General features: G+C 35.9%; 1 protein-coding gene across 1 annotated transcript; it reads right to left on the bottom strand.

Annotated features, from left to right (window-relative positions):
* Positions 1 to 3548: 3548 nt before the first annotated feature.
* Positions 3549 to 17672, bottom strand: LOC115431002 (prolactin-releasing peptide receptor). Its single transcript, XM_030151227.1, has 4 exons — positions 17448 to 17672; positions 10085 to 10563; positions 7418 to 7815; positions 3549 to 5522 (listed from the first exon to the last, which is right to left on the bottom strand). Exons 2-4 carry the CDS (start codon positions 10545 to 10547, stop codon positions 5298 to 5300), a joined length of 1086 nt encoding a protein of 361 aa, XP_030007087.1. The 5' UTR covers positions 10548 to 10563; positions 17448 to 17672; the 3' UTR covers positions 3549 to 5297.
* Positions 17673 to 18252: the final 580 nt, after the last annotated feature.

Below are 18252 nucleotides of genomic sequence, written 5' to 3'. Positions count from 1 at the left end.
CTCATTCACTCATACTGCAGGGTTGGTCTGCAGGCATGATACAGTAGCTATTGTTAGACTGGAGTTATTTTAAGTATTGAGACACATGCAAAACAACACACAATGGAAACCAATTTCCTATTTCCTTCACCATAATGAGCAATCATTGCTAATCAGTTCATACTTTTATTGAACTGTTACTGTCCTGCTGTTCACTGAGTGTCTTTAATGAAATAGCAAGTATTAATAATCCAGCTCCATGTATGTGTGGACTAATGGGTTTCTAATCAACAAACACAAAGTGGTTTAGCATTAGATTTGATACTTCATTAGCAACATAATAAGCAGTTTGATCCTCATTCTTTGACAACAGCAACACAGGCTGCTATAGATAACATCAATATGTAGTTTAAGTTATCTTTTGATAACATCATGGTACTGAAAGGAGTTGAACTAATGTTGTTACATATTCATTGAATGTATTTATTGACTTTTAATGGTCAGTTTGAACATGGGAACTAAAATGCAGATTTACTGAACTTCATGAACACCTCTCCACCACTAACGGAAACTTATACTGTCTAGCTCAAAGTTTAACACCTCCTCTCACACTTTCACACAAAGATAAAAACGAAACTGACAAGTGATTTTCTCACACTTTTATTTCACAGACAGGAACAACCAGGAACAAACAGGAACAAAGCAACCATTTTTTTTGTTCATGCTTGCCAATCTAACACATTTGTTTTTTTCACGTATATTCTTTTTGAACAACTGTTGACAACTGCATGTATATGCATTGCAATGAATACCCCCCCATTTTCTCTTTGACTCACTTGCCCATATAAACCCATGAGGACACTGGGATACTATTTTTTGCTTATGATATTTTCTAAACAACTGGCATAAATATCAAAACTGTCATTCCGATAGAATGGGAACAATGTATAAATATATATGATTTGATATTTTATTTTCAGTTCAGTTAAACAGTTTTTAATGATATTTAGATTTGCACTACACCAATACTATATTATCAGTCCTGGTTTCAGCTCATCATAACTCACAAATAAAAGCACTTAAAGCAAAATCTCCCCTGTACCAGCAAGACTCTAAAGTCTTGATCTTTACAAACTCCACCCACTGTTCTTTAAGGTGAACAAACATCTTTATATCCTTGTATCTTTGTGTTGAATTATACATTCAATTAACAAATCCAGCTCTATGTGATGTCCAAACATCTGAGTTGGTGATGAAAATCTTCACCCTTTACAAAAGGGTATTATGCATGGCGAGCAACAAAATTAATGGCACCCTTGAAATGCATTACCAATTTGATCTCACGTCATTTCATTATTTTTAATCTTTTGATTAATCTTCACAGACGGTATATTTTTCACGCCTTTGATGCTTCACTGGATCAAAACAATCATGATCTTTTCAGGCCGCATACGACAAACAAACTTTTATCAGCACATTTCATCAGCTACTTCATCCTCAGTTGGTAGTTTTACTGGCATAATTATGAGTTTATAATGACATTGTGTGTTTTGGTGACTGATTCCCCAAAGTAAAACCAATCATTTATTTCAGCCCATATGAGCTACCTTATTAAACTCAGAGCTGGTTGATTAGAAACTGAAAAATCCAAGGAGGCCCAACAATCCCACTTTTCCTCTAAGGTCCACAGGCCAAAATGAAAGCTGAAACAATTGTCTCTGTTGGTTCAAAACAGTGGTATAGGTGTGGTTTGAACCCATCTGGGGACACAACCACTAACCCAAAATAATATACAGTATACATACACATAGGACTGATATGTCTAATTTATTTTTGAGGGCAATTTTTAATATCAAGTAAATAGTATCTCTGTGATGAACTGAAGATTCATCCAGGGTTTAGTCCGCCTTCACCCGCTGGTAGCCACAACACACCCCAGCATCCCTACAACCCTCTGGAGGACTAAGCAGTTTGGAAAATGAAGAAATGAATAGGATCAAATGAAACCAACATTTTGTTCACACTTTCAAAGGTTATATTTGCTCAACACTGATGCTGATGCCTCCGTACTTACAACAACACATCAGCATATGTTGGTATGGTACATGAGATTAAAACTAGACTCAAAATAATACATCATATGATATCTCACTTCATATTTTTTTCTTCAAAATAAACACTCCATGACACGCCATGACAGAAGTGACATTGACCTTTGCCAAAAACACTGGCATAACCCCAGACAATGACAGACTCTGTCTTTTGGACTTGTTGCTGGTAACAGTCCTGACAGTCAGTTGACAGTTGGTCCGGAGAACACAGAGTGGTCCGTTTTGTTTTTATATAAAAGACCTGGTGTACTGATTGTTCCATCCCCAATGCTTCTGAGCCAAAGAAGTTAATAATGCTTCAGTTAACAAATAAAATCTGAGCTGACATTTGTACATGTAGTGGTTGACAATGGTTTGCCACAGTATTCACATTCCATCAGCTATGGCTGAATGACTTATTTATTTTATCTATTTTATTTTTTACTTGTTCTGAGCAGAAGGAAAAAAAACTTTGTGTGTACAAGGAATTAATAGCAGAACAAAAATAAATTAATAAATAGAGGTGATCAAGACAGTATATCAATTGTCATGTCCACCTGTAATAACAAAATAAATACAATATGTATTGCTCGAAAAGGCGTGAAAAGAACAAAACATATTAAATCCCACTCCCACCTCTCATTTATACAACATAACACATCGCATTTGCTTGCTATGATCACCCTTAATGCAGTGTTGTCTAAGAAAACAGAGATCAAGGCTGTTCAGCTTATAGTTGCACTCTTGCCCTTTCATGCACCAAAATATATTCTGGTTCCTTGACTCCTTTAACTCTGCTCTGTAAAGTAGAGAGGACATATCCAAATCCTCTTCTTTCTTTGAGAAACATTGTTTTTAAACATTACAGACTTTCTCACTTGTTCATTGACAAACAGGTGATTTATGGCCCCTCTGTGCTCCTGAAGGATGAGACCTGTCCTGGACGTGACCATCCCCTGTTCACATCATTCATTATGGTCCTACACTGCTTATATCACACCTTTTTTTAATGAATGTGTTGCATAATGGATGGGTTATTTTTGGATTTCCTAATACAAAGCATTTAATGAATTAATGACACGGGATTTTAGACTTACATTTATCTCATCATTTAATATATCCATCCATTATCGTTTTTCCTGCTGCTACTGCAGTTATATTGGATAGACGGATGACATAAGGTAGTTTTCATTTTAAAATGACACGGTATCTGGCTGTAAATTAGGACTTGGAATGTGGCAAGTCATTGGCAACAAATTGCAATTACTTAGCATTATTTGGCATGAACATGTACAAAACATACTGGCACGCACAAGTGTATGTGTCATTGCAACAGAGGAAAATAATGGCTATTGGCATGGCTCTCCAATGGGTTTTACTATCTGAAAGATAAGATGTTATGAATAAGCTCACATAATTATTGTAATATTGAGGTTTTATCTTTCCAAAATATTGGTAAGGGCCTGTCTGTACGGTTATTAATTCATGTGTAAAAGTAAACCAAGTAGCAGATGAAATACCTGTGACAATAAAAATGTTTTATTGATGTTGCATCCCTATTGTATGCAGCCTAGACAAGTGTCCTGCAGTCATATGTATGTTTTTAATACGGAGGATAAAATTATTTAGTGATAGATGAATGGTGTAAAAATATGCTGTGTTGGAAAAGGTCATCCTACATTCATGGTTTTAATTTAGCCATTTTTCAGTATATGGAATTTGTCAAACTGAAGATATCTGTAAGAAAAAAATCACCTTTAAGCAATCAACTTCCCCCTGAAACACTATATCTAGCAGACCACTACATAAGAACAAAAATCAAATGTGAAAGGGAAGTGAATATAGTCTCAAGGTTCACTTAGAGAAAACAGCCAAAGTAAACTAGAGTCTGAGCAACAGGGATGTCAGCATCAGAAGCATTAGGGGAGGCATAAGGGTTATTAGCTGACACCAAAGCTGCACTGGATATTTTTGTTCCTGTTAGTCAGATGACTGAACAACTGGCATTTTGAAAGTTTATCAAGGATTAGATGGACCTGTTGACCCGTCACGAGAATATTTTAATTATGTGCATTGTAAGATTTATGTGAAGCTTTCATTTCTGAATATAACCATTTAATCATAGCAATAGTTCTGAAAAAGGAACAGAACTGAATAAATATAATTTAGATCACATTAGTCAGTTCTATGGTGAGGCTTTTTACATATGATAAAATATTCACTTAATATCAAAGCACTGACAAAAGCAGAAAGCATTAATCATACATGATGAAAACTCAACAGAAGTGCCGCCATCACAAATGACACTTAGAGGCATCTTCATTGTTCATGAACTGAATATTAATTAGCATAGATCAATGTGTCATTATTTTTTTTCCAGACAAAGCCACAGCATTAGGACTTATCTGGTAACACCTCTCTTGTTTCCATATTGATTGCATTTTACATTTTAAACAGTGATGTGCAAGGAACACATAAATTGCAAAATTTTTTTTCCCCTGTGCTGTACATAATCAAGGTTTTACCACAGATGCAGACAATTTCACAAAATAAATATTACATAATGACACAAAAAAGCAGCCAATGTGTATTACATCAAAAATAAATATAAAATACATTAGGGATATTTATGTAAGACATACCGATACTAAGATTTTGCATCACTGACATTCACTATCAGGGACAACATGAAATAATCACATTGCATTTTTTTTTTTTTTACCCGCCTCCTTTTCTGTAGTGAGAAAAGTTCATTGTACGGTCAACTCCCTAAAGTAAGGCATTTGCTGTTTTTGGATATCATGCCCCAGTAACCCATGTAACAGCCCCTGTCTTCAGCCTCCAGCATCAGTCAGCCTAAAGCTGTGTTTATGTCACTGCTGACCTTTCGAAAGGTGCAGGATCTGCTAAGTGTCTGTGCCAGGAGCTTGGCAGCCCATAAAGAAAACAGTTGTTCCAAAAGATCAAGAAATCTTATTCATCATCGTTCTAAACTACAGTATGGTCTACTTTCTTGTGTACTGGTCATATGTGGCCTTATGTGGTAATGCGTCTTCTGAACCAATAAAGGGCAAAATGTTCAAGTCATAAACTGAACAGAGAAATTGAGATCTCTTTTTTTTCTCTTGGACACTTCAGACATTAAAATCAATGAGGTGCATGTGTCATCTTGAAGGTAATGTCAGTTCCTGGTAAAACAGTTGTGTTACAAGAAATACAGTAAAAAGATCAGGTTCTGGATGTCACCCCTGTTGTTTGCTCCTGACGACCGTGACATGAGCACAGGTAACGTTTTAGATGCATACGTACTTTGCTGTGCAGTGAGGCATAGATGAAAGGATTATAACATGCAGAGCTCATGGCTATTAAATGACAACACACCTGTAGAACATTTATGTAGCGCTTGTCTATGATATGGAACTCTGGGTCCAGGTCCAGCAACAGGTTCAGCACCTGCATAGTGACATAAGCATATTTGTAAATGATCTAAATCTGTATTAGAATCTAAAAAACACAGACTAAAGCCACAGATAAGGATGTGCAAATTCCTTCTATGAATGACCAGTTTCAAGTTTCCCCCAAAAAACTCAACAGTGACCAAAAGTATCCACTGACCCAAAATGTTTAATACCTTGCGAATCATTAATTCTATCAATACATTTGTATAAATCAGGTAAAATGCAGTTTCTGAGCTTTTCAGGATGATCAGATATGACCCATTTGGATTTTCAGAATCTCTGTAGTGAACATGGAAAAATATTCTGCACCATTGATTCACAAGTAAAACGCATGCAGTTATTATTATTATTATTTTTTTACAGTCAATTAATGATAGATTTTGCTGAATAAAATCACTTTTTATTCAGTTTTCTTTGTTCTGATATAATAACCTTTGAATTTACTGTCAGCTCTTGTAAACATCTACATAATCAGAGAATTAAATGTAGGAAAATTGTGCAGGGAATATTATAATAAATGGTGATAAAAAAAATTTTCATTTGAAAGATGTTATAAAAACACTTCTAGGTATTAAAAGGTTAGATATTTGTTTGTTTATTTATTTAAAACACAGGTGTCAAACATGTGGCCCGGGGCCAAAACTGGCCCGCCAAAGGTTCCAATCCGGCCCATGGGATGAATTTGCAAAGCGCAAATTAGGACATCAAACTCAAAAATAATATCATAATAACCAATAAATAATGACAACACAATTTTTTCTCTTTGATTTAGTGCAAAAAACATAAAATTATGAAAATGTTTACATTAAGACAACTGTCCTTTAACAATAAAATGTGAATAACCTGAACAAATATGAACAACCTGAAATGTCTAAAGAAAGTTAAGTACAATTTTAACAATTTTCTGCCTGTTACTAAAAGTTTTGTGCCTTTGTAGACCTGATCTGTAATGCACATGTATACATGATTAGTAGAGCCATAATATTGATAAAACTGTAGTTATATTTCTTAACAAATGTCAATTTTTTCAGGTTATTCACATCCTTTTTTTGGGGGGATAGTTTGTAAATGTAAATATTGGCATAATTGAATGTTATTTTTTGAGCTAAAACAATTTGGAGTTGTCATTATTTATTGAATCATGCTGTTATTTTACTGGTTCGTCCCACTTCAGATTAAATTGGGCTGAATGTGGCCCCCGGTAGAAAATGAGTTTGACACCCCTGATTTAGAACATGCAAAGAAACAAAACAAAACAAAGCAAAATAAGACAAGAACAAAATAACATTTAAATGAACACAGTCCATCTTCAAGTACGTACAAGTCTGAATTTTGCACGGTCAAAAAGGAGTAGAAAGAAGTATAAACTTATTTAATCCTACCCCTCAAGTGCTTTTACACATTTATCACTAACTTAATACAAGAATCAAACAATACATTATTCCTAATTTTAGCATTCAACCACAACTAAAACATAATGCAGTGATTGAATAATGCACATCAAAATGATCATAGTAGTACAGTCATACAAACAGTATATCGTATATAACCCTTCAAAAACTATACAGCAGGTTGTTTTTGCTATTGTGATTGAATATAAGCTGAATATAACCTTTAGCATGTTTCCTCTGTGATTGTGTGTAAAAGTTGAAACTAAAAGCTCATACTACGCTCAATTTAATACCTTCCTAATATGAAGATTGTCAGGAGTTAGGATTTTGCATGGTTCATTGTGGCTGGAATTTTGTCTTTGTTGCTACATTTACCTGCTGATGAGTTTCTGTGGTTAATGATATGTAAAACACACAGAGTTAGAAATTCCCTCTTTTTTTTAAAATCACACATTCCATTGAACATGATAAACACTGAGGAGAACAGTATGAAACTCACCTGCAGAGGAAGCCAGCACAGGGCAAAAGCCAGGACTGAGGCCACTAGCAGAGAGAAGGTCTTCTTTCTCCTTTTGCTCCATCTCTGCTGGCTGCTGTATGGTTCTCCAGGTACTGTGTAATGCTTTAAGCTGACAGTAATGGCACAGTAAGACACACTGACGGACAACAGCGGGATCATGTAGGAGGCAATGAGAATAAAGCAGGAGTAGAGAAGTCGCAGGTTGCTACTGTTAGGCCAGAATTCCTCACACACCACAAGGTCAATTTTGCTGGGCCGTAAATCCACGTAGCGTGTGTAGAAGGATGGAGGTGCAGCCAGGGTAAGAGACAACAACCAGATACCCAGCGTCACTGCACCACAGCCCCACAGAGAGATCCTCTTCCGGACTGGGTGAGCTGAGACAAAGAGTGAACAAGGTGTCACAAGAACTGATGTGAAAGCAGAAAAAACGCTGCATTATTTCACAAATTAACCCAGCGGTTCTCAACCTGTTTTGCCTCGTGACCCCATTTTAAGATCAAAAATTTCTGGTGACCCCAAACATTCAAAACTGAGGCATTTTTTTGCTAAATTAATTTGTTTTTAATCTTTTAATAGTTTACTGTACTATGTTGCAAATAAACGTTAATTTTAGATGACATTTAGTCTATATAAAGTATATTATTATGGACAGAGGCAGAAAATCCATTTTGAGATTACTGCACAAAGTGAGAATTTTATTTTCCTTGGTCAGGATATGTACAGTCAGTCCAGCTTGTATTTACAAGGCTGACAGTTAATATTGAACAAACAAATCAAACTATGAATTATGAAAGAGCTGCAGCATCTGAAACCGACCACAATGAACATTTGACAGGTAAACAGGACCACAGTGCTTCAGTTTCAGCTTCAGAGTTTGTCATGTCTTTTATGTATTGGGATTGTCTCTGTCAACTCACCATATATTTTTATTAGTAAGTTTTCTATTTTTATTTTTATGAATTAATAGAAATTTCAGGTGACCCCATTTGAATTTCAGGCGACCATACGTGGGGTCCCGACTCCAAGGTTGAAAAACCACTGCAATAAAGCATCTGTAACTATTCTTTAATCATTGTTTTGGCATACATTTTTTATTTGCATCAGTCCAGGGAGTGACTGTGGCAGTGTTTGTGATGATTATAGCCTATTTACCCGACAGCAATTTCTCTGCAATCAGAGTTTACAAAAGCTGCTTTTACGACATACTACTGAACAACTGGTATTACATCAAATACACCAAAAACAAGTCTCTAGATAGAGGGTTTAATAAAGACTGCAAATAACCCTTTTAAAATCCTGTGTGGGACTTATTGCCAAAGTGGTGAAAATTGCAACCAAGTGATCACCCCTTGGCTTACCCTCCCCATTGAAACAGACATAGGAAAACCTATGGGGCCTCTAACAGTGTGTAGTTTGTCATAAAGAACCACTCTCTCTCTCTCTCGCTCTCTCTCTCTAGTTATGAGTAACTTCTAGTAAGGCAACAAAAACAAAATTCTCATCAAGCAATTATATATTAAAGAAAATGCTATCATGAAAAATGTATTCCAATTAAATGAGATCTCTCTATAAGGGGTAGAGGATTGCATGTGAAATATAACATCAATATTTATCATGAATAGCAATTATAAATATTAGTCGTATTATGATATATACCATTTGTTTATAAATTTATTTCTATTTCAATCTTTATTTTAAAGGTTCAATAAGCAATATTTTTACAGAAATGGAATTCATGGTGTTGTTGTGATGTTTCAACCACAGACTCTATATAATTAGTGGATAGAGGGACCATTATATAATCTGTTGGTTCCTGAACTGTCCATTTGAAGAGGTAGGTTGCAATTTGGCCATCACTGGGCTGGCTTTTTGGAGGGACTTATGGCAGCACAAAGGATAAGAGGTCAGCTAATGCTAAGCGCTAATAACTCAGTGCTTAATAATGTGGTAAAATGGTCAACTCCATCAAACTATGTGTAACGAAGTCATTTTACAGTCTTTACAGTAAAAAAAAAATCATAATGTAATATTTATTGAGAGAAATTCATTGGAGCAAAGCATTTTTGGATCCAAACCCAGAGGCAGCCAATGGTATTACTGGTATAACTTAAGATAGGTGCACATTGGCGTTGTTCTGGAGCCTACATCCTTCCTTTCAGTTTGTAATGTTAGCACAGAAGGGACTTGTTTTTCTCTTTTTTTCCCTTTTGTAATGAGTGGCAATTCCCAGCGTCTTGTACTGGAATACTTGAGTGTGGACCAGTGGAGAGCATCAGTTGAGGGGTATTCACTTGGTTGTAATCTGCAACTTCACCACTCGATGACACTATCTTAAGGTTCCTGCAGACTGTGAGTTCCTGCAGACTGAGTTTATTGGATACCATGTTTTGTAACAGTGACGACACATGTGCTCACTGTGTGATGATAGAATGAATGAATCTCAGGCTACAGATCAAGTAAAAGTGAACAATTATAGAACTAAGATGAAGATAATCACATTCTTTCATCATTAATCTGTGACAGCCCTAAAACTGCAGTGTATAGTCCAACTTCACAAACAGATTGCATGACCTCAACTTCATTCTGACCTTGAATCAGCACTGTAGGTGTAAATGTACTGTGAATGTTAGTTCCTGTTCTTACCTACAACAACATAGCGATCCACAGCAATGGCAGTGAGTGAAAGCACTGATGCAAACACTGTTGCACATTGCAGCAAGGGCACCAGGTGGCAGAGGGGTCTCCCAAAAGCCCACCCGTGACTGTCGAAGGCATAGGACGCCGTCAGTGGTACGCAACTCAGACACATTAGTAGGTCCCCAGCAGCTAAGTTACCAATGAAGAAGTTGGTGGCGTTGTGAAGTTTCTTGTCAGCCAAGATACAAGCCAACAAGACGGAATTGCCAACACCAGCTACCACCACCACAAGGTAGTAGAGAGGCAGGAAGAGAGATTTGAACTGCAGCAGAAGCTCCATGCCTGTGAACATGTCCAGAGGATCGCTGTGGTTGAGTCCATGACTTTTGCTGCCATCAAGGTTTTCTTGTCCCGCTTCATGGCTGGTGTTTGTGTTTATGGTGAAATCTTCATCCATGACTATATCCATGTCTCCAGAGGCAAACCTAAAAACAGTATGTATATTAAGAAAACTCTGTAAATCCATTCAGGACTCTGAAATTGCTGAGATAATCAATATGTGTTCTATTGGGAAATAATATTATTCTGTCATGTTAATGAAATATTGACTCATTACTACATTATATTATATTATTTTTACATCTCAGTTGGTTCTCTGGTAACACAGAACTTTTTGGATGTATGTTTTTGATTTTGGGAACAGAAATATTTCTATTCTGTATCTATCTTCAGAAGTCATTGATTCTCGAAGAAAGAATAATGATATCTCATTGAGAATTAATGACTCTTCTAGAAAATGTTTTTGAAGTTTCACTGCCTTGCCCAAGGACAAAACATAAGACATTTCTTTTATTCATCAGTGCTTTGTGATAGAGCATGCAATGAAAGTATGCAGCCTGGTTATTTTTCTTTCAAACATCGGTTAAATCACATTTTGGACACTACCACCACATCAGGAACTTGTAGCTCATAGATGCTGAAATATGATAAAGAAAATGAGACTTTAAAGGGATTTGGCCTGTATGTCTGCAATTTTCAGGAATATAGAATGGTATTTGCTCTTATGTATCTGCATAATTGCACTGACCACATTAGATTAGATGGATACACAAAATATCCCTTTAGGCCATTAGTGCCCATTTAATTCACATTAATTGAATACAGACCAGCCCAGATGTCTCTGGATGCTACAACTTTTTCCATGGAAATTTGAGGCATGGTTTTGAGTGGGAATATGTTAAGAATTGCTAAGTATTTTGAAAACATTATGATTCCTACCCCTTAGTCTTGGGCAATAAAATATGTACAGTACTATGCAAAAGTTGTAGGCCACAAGTAGATTTGTTGTTTTAACAAGACTGTCATGTTATATTAAAATATGCAAATGAATTTTTCAGTTTCTAAAACAGCATTAAAACAAAAATTTCAGGCAATGTAACACATAAGTATCTGGTATTTACTGTGACCTTTCTTTGTGCTTGATGTGTCTTGAACATTTCTGTGGAGACATTTTTAGATTTACTAAACTAATTTTCTACTGTTTTACACTACGTTTCATTCAACACATGTCCAGTGTTTCTATTGTTTTGGCTACTTTTTATCATTGGAACAGACATCACTCTAAATTCAGACTGTTTCCAGTTGAAGCCAAGTAGTTTATATTTTTTGTGACTTTTTAGTGCAGTGCATGATATTCCTCTCTATTTTGTTTGTTTCAAATAAATAGATTGGAATATTATGCTCATTACAACCATGTGTACATACCTTTACAACCATCTATGGTCCAGTTTCGACCAGCTCTAAAGTGTCATGAGATAACTTTTGTTATGATTTGGTGCTATATAAATAAAATTTGATTGATTGATTGATTGACTGACTGACTGGTTGGTTGATTGATTGATGTAAAAATAACATGGTTAAGTGTGGCCCAATACTTATGCACAATACTGTATATTACGCACTCTTAACAAAAGAACTGCCTGTGCTTTCGTTTCTCTGCCCACAAATCACCTTTGTGGTTGACACCCAGTCACAACTGCATGCTAAAGTCTTCTTCAGAGTTACATTTACTAAATTCCATAGCATTTATTGATTATTTTATTCATATTTTAGCTTTCCATGTTCCAAAATGGATTTTGCAAAGGACAAGGCTTATGTTTAAGTAATTTTTTTTTGCTTATTTTTCAGCAATGGTGGATGTACCTACTGGCACCCTTAACCACGCTGTTTGAAAATCTGCACAAAAAACTGCTGTTTTAACCGGGAATCAGACCTCGGTCTTCTGCCTTGCAGTCCCAAGCATTACCTATTGAGCTAAATCTCTGTTGGCCTAAGGATTGACCTATTTGCTGTCTGATTGCCTTGATACTTTTTGGGATGTGACATTTACATCTAAGCTTCCGGGTTAATCAAGATTAAAGTGTATATTATGATGTGAAATATGACTGTAATGCACAATATGGCCTGTAAACAAGGCAAGAAGTCTTGCTGAGCAGGAATATAACAATTCAGAGAAGGCTGTCACATATGTATGTATATGTAGTCCCCCCCCATATCCACCACTGTTCAGCCTTTGTTGAATATTGCATGCCTAACTTTCGACCACAAACTAGAAATAATGACAGAAAAATGTATCAGCCTGTAAGATAATGAGAGAAAAAACCCATACAGTGACATAGATTTGTGTAGCAGAAGTGAGCCATAAAATGGCATGAAGACCCCAGCAGATGAGTAGGCAATTTGTTCAGGAAGATTTTCAGTCGTCGATTCAGTCTATGAGTCAGAGACCATTTAAAAGAGACTCGCATTATGCTCTTAGAGCCCTGAGAAACCTGCTAAAAATCTCTGATGCAGGTGTATTTAATTCAGTCTTTGTCATTACAACTGCAGTAAGCCTGTCTTCTCTATTCACCACCTGCAGTTCACAGACCATGCAAGTGTAATACATTCACAAACAAAACCTTCCAGCTTTAGCAGTTAATACTGAACACTCATCAGTGCCTTTATGTTCTGAATCACTGCCTGAATGTCATATTTCTTTCTGATGCCTTTGAATCTTTTTGCTAATGTCAAATTGGCTTTTGACAAGAAAAAATCCTGACATTTCCCACTGGCTGTGTAGAGTGGATTTTTTTGGCAGTCTGTCATCTGCCTGTGTGACCAAAAACTGTACTCTGTGGTCCAGCTTCAGAGTTTCAAGAGGTTTTTCACAAGGCAAGACTTGACTTATATAACAATGGAAATGAAGCACCTGTGTCCTGTGTTTTAGATGGAGAGCCATCCAGATGGGCAAAGTGTAAATTGTTTTATATTGCCTCTCTGAGTAACAATCAGGAACAGCCTCCAAGAGTCATAAATGTTATGTTATTCAGGAAACTGAGTGAATCAAATGAAATGATTTGGTTTGGAAAGTGCCATTGTTTTCTCTCAGCAAACTCTGATTGAGAGGCGGGTTAGTAGTTTGAAAAGCATGCCAGTGTTGTTATGGGAAAAAAAAACAATAAACCCAACTAAGGGTACAAGGGTAACTAAGGGCTATTGTTTTTGGTTGGGTATGGTTCTTTGTTTCTTTGTTTGTTAACACTTTAGTAGCAAAACTACTGGTTGACTTCATACCAAATTGGGTTTATAGATTGCCAGTGACCCAGAATAGATGTCATTACATTTTGGGAAAAGTAGTTCAAAGTTCAAATTTTTTATGAATTTTTAAAATATTTCCTTTTCCCATTTACTTATAATTGGCAACATTTCAAATGTCTATAAAAACATAAATTTTGTTCCAATTTACTTAAACCTTCGTGCATATATAGAGGCAATTGTTATACATCACTCTGATATAAAGCTAAGGCATATGTATTTTTTTCACATTTTGGATACATTTTTTTCAATTTTTTTCCCCACCATTTACCTAACATTGTGGTACTCCACCATTATAAAGGATAGGGAACTCAGTACCCCCAAAAAAAGATCCAAAAATGTATCATTTCAACAAAGAACAAAGAGACAAACAAACAGTTTTGTGTAGTTTTGCTGCTAGTGTTTGTTTTATAACACTCTAGCAGCAAAACTACGGGTTGAATTCATACCAAATTGGGTTTATAGATTCCCAGTGACCCAGAATAGATGTCATTAAATTTTTGGAAAAGTAGGTCAAAGTTTAAATTTTTTATGCATTTAATGCCCCCCCCCCCCCCCCCCCCCCCCCCTCCACACACACACACACACACACACACACACACGCACACACACACACACACACACACACACACACACACACACAAACATTCTTATAATGGCTGAAATTTCACATGTCTATAAAAACATAAATTTTGTTTCAATTTACTTCAAACTTGGCCCACATATAGAGGCAGTTGATATGCTGACATCACCACATGCACAGACATGATGACATCAGATGGATCGATGCCAAAATAAGCTACAATATGTGTGGGGGCGAGGTTTGTTGTGCCTGGCACCACTTGTTTAACATGTTTTGTTTTACTGCTGTTGGTTTCTGAACTCGCAGTGAGTCGGATTTAACGTCAAAATGTAAAGATGTTGTTGGATTCAATGTAAAACTCATAAATTAGGTAATAAATTAGGAAAATAATGAAAAAAACTTAAATGGAAATGTGGATGCGTTTGTTTACTTAATCTAGATATTGTCCAAATATTGCAGTCATTAGATTCCAAAATTATGCAAAGATGAAGAGTTTGTAGTCAGATAACAATAGTTAAACATCACATGCAGCTTTAGCCTGCATCAACCAGAAAAAACTAGTAGAAAACTTAGTTAATGTAGTTTGCATATTTTATAAGAGGTGAGAAAATTGTCAATCAGATTGTTGATCATGATTCTACTTAAAAAAATGATATAATCCTTTAGCCAGACTGCCCAGCCATAATGCACAACTCTAAAATCAATAAAAATAAATCAATAAAAAAAAAAAAAAAAGAAATATTGGTCCATTATAACTGAGGGTTCCATCTCATCTTTGTCCAAATAAATGACCTGAATGCTGATAAACTCTTTAGCCAATGTACTCACAGATTCAATATGTAAAGTGCATCAGTGGAATCAAATTGACAGACATAAATCAAAATTGTCTTACGTCCAATTCAGCAGCTGTTAGTGACCATTACCTGCTCAGCTTCACTCTCCATTTGAAAGCTGCTTCTTCACAGTGGCAGACTGTTGTGTTTTTTTTTTTCTTATGCACGTGTCTCTAATCCTCACCAAGAATAGGTTTTTTCATGCCATCTGGTCTCACACTGTCTACCTTATCTGACAGCATGGAAGAAACCCACCCCTGCCTAGTAACGCTGTTGCCATGGCCTGTGTGGAAGCCATCCAGACCCTGCAGCTAATTTGCAAGGCGTGATGGGAATTGATAACCCTCAAAATGCAAAACAGGAAGGATGCTTCTGCTGATCACTGTATAGCTTGCTTTTCCCATCTCTCTTTACCTTTACTTTTTTGCTCTCCCTGATTCCGTTGATAACTTCAGCACATCATTCTTTTTCCAATTGTCTGAGTCCATTGGGGTGTGTGAAGAGAAACAAAGGTAGAGACAAACAAATATTAAACAAATAATCACTGTTGACTCTATAAGATTCTGATTCTGCACAGGCCTGCTCATTTTAAACTCTGCTTTTCCGTAAAAAAATGTAAGGGTCGTTTAGTTCTTTTTTGTTACACCTTTATCCCTGTAAATTTCAGTGATACGTTTTCGTCACTGCTATAAAAACAGTTTTTAATTCCCATGATATTAAAGCCTGAGACAAATACTGGGTGGTTTTTGTTGTTTTAAAGCCTGCACACTGAAATTTCACAGAGCGCTTGCTCGGGGCTACTGATCAGCTGCTGGCAAAATGTTATTATCGCTTGCTGACCCCTTCATTTGCAGCGGTCAAAACCTCTTTAATAGTATCGGCTGTACCAAGAAACAAAGCCAAGGCAATTGATTTTGTCCAATCACAGGTGTACAAATTAGAACAGCTTGTCAAGGTGCTTGATAGCAGAATTTATTAAGTGCATTGGGTGAAGAATGTTTTTGTTGTAGATTATACTTTGCGTCATTGACTACTGTAGGCCTGGGGGTGCTTATGTTCATTACTTTACTGCTAGAATAGCTCCAAAGCCATTCATACACATGTTTCAGCAACTCAGTAGAATGTTCTTAACATTTGTATTTGATTCTTTTTGCAATTTTCTAACCACATAAAGTACAAATGTAGTAAATGTATCTTTTTAAGTCTGGCATATTGCACTCTTCCCTTCAGTCTTCATTGATGTTGGCATGATGCACACAGATGTTTTTGTCCCAAAGATGTGAAAGATCCTGAACCATATTGTTATATTGTTAATCATTAAACAGCATTTATGTTGTACTCATCCGTTTTCCATATAAGCTTTCTGTCAAACTTATTTGTAAAATCTGTATATTATTGTATGTAATATACACACACACACACACACACACACACACATATATATATATATATATATATATATATATATATATGTGTGTGTGTGTGTGTGTGTGTGTGTGTATACATACATACATACATACATACACATTGTTGATGTACAAACACATTTTTTGAAGAAAATCATATATATATATATATATATATATATATATATATATATACACACATATATACACATATATATGTATGTACTTTTTTTTTTTTTGTAACGTTTTTTTCATATTTTGTGAATAGGAATGTGCAAAAACTATATTTTGATAACATTTGAGTATGTAAAAATATGACCATACATAGAACAGTTACATTAAACAAAGCACTAATCTACCCTTCAGACAATGGGTATTGTATGTACATATTATATGTATGTTATGTGTATATTATATATTAATCTTCCAGCTAATACATTATACAAGACAAGGCTTTTCATGTGCTAAGAAAGATTATACACAATTTATATGCAATACTCAGTTCATTTATAAGTTTTAAGTGCATGCAATTACATCTTTTAAGGTTTGTTGCTGACCTAAAATCACCTTTTAGAGACTTGTTGGATCTTCAAAACCAAGAACAGCTGCTTAATTTGGCCCTCTTTCAGCAATTGGCAGTGAGATTGATATTAACATTTCTCTATATCAGCAAGTAAAAGCTACATTTTGCAATTAACAAAATATAGCCCATTTCTTCTAACACTTAAAACACATCAACCTGTAGCTGATTGCAAGTGAACAGACTAAATTGTCAAATTGCAAATGTAGCTGTTGTAAGTCGGTGCTTTTAATTACAACATGACCTGAAGGCTGTGGTATGTGGCTGTGCTGTACAGATGTAAATGTCACTGCATCCTCTAGAATCAGTGAATGGACACTCAGTATCTTACCTGTGCTGTTGTTGCGACTATTCGTATGTTGACTCCTCAGCTCAACAAAATGAACAATATTCTTCTTTCTTTGTCTTCCTGATTTTCTTTTTCTATCACCTCCTCTTTTCTTCTCTCCTTTTCAGTGCAGTTAAAGAGGTTAACTACTACTTAGAAATGCTTTCCTGGAGCTCTCAGAAAAACCTACTGTGATATGAAGTCAGGCAGGGAGATGGTGTTTTCTCCCTCAGCACTCAGAAAGACTGACACAGAGAGGGAGAAAGAAAAGGGACCCGCTAACCTCTCTCCCTCAAATGCTTTAAAACTGTGCCCCCTCCCATCCATACTGCATCCACACACATAGCATACGGACACAAAAACCCACAGGTTTGTGTGTATCTATAGCAACATGCTGTGAAGACCTATGCGAGAACCCATTATTTGCACTTTCAGTAGAGGACAGTGACTGCTTTTTTTTGCCATAAGAATTTAAATTTCATGTTAATGTTCCCACATTTAGGAGGATGCAAAGCCAATGGAAAAACAAATGTATTTTTGTAGTTTTCAGTGCAAGACAATTTGTTAAAAAATGTTTTTCATGACATTGTAACAAGTAGTTATCTGTTACTAAAATTTCACAGCCGTAGTTTAAGGAATTATTATCTCATTTTATCCTTTGTGTTGCCCTTTGTCAAACTCCAAGCTGTTATGCAGTAACCTCCTGCTGACACATCGACTGCTACATGAGAGCAGCATCAAATAATGTTATTTTCAGCTTTCAGCTGTTCCATCATATCTCCCCTCTTTTTTGTGGTAACTGCTGCTC

Source organism: Sphaeramia orbicularis, chromosome 13 (genome assembly GCF_902148855.1).
Source record: "Sphaeramia orbicularis chromosome 13, fSphaOr1.1, whole genome shotgun sequence".
Lineage (NCBI taxonomy): Eukaryota > Metazoa > Chordata > Actinopteri > Kurtiformes > Apogonidae > Sphaeramia > Sphaeramia orbicularis.
Note: the sequence above shows the minus strand (reverse complement) of the source record. Positions and strands in the feature narration are given on the sequence as shown.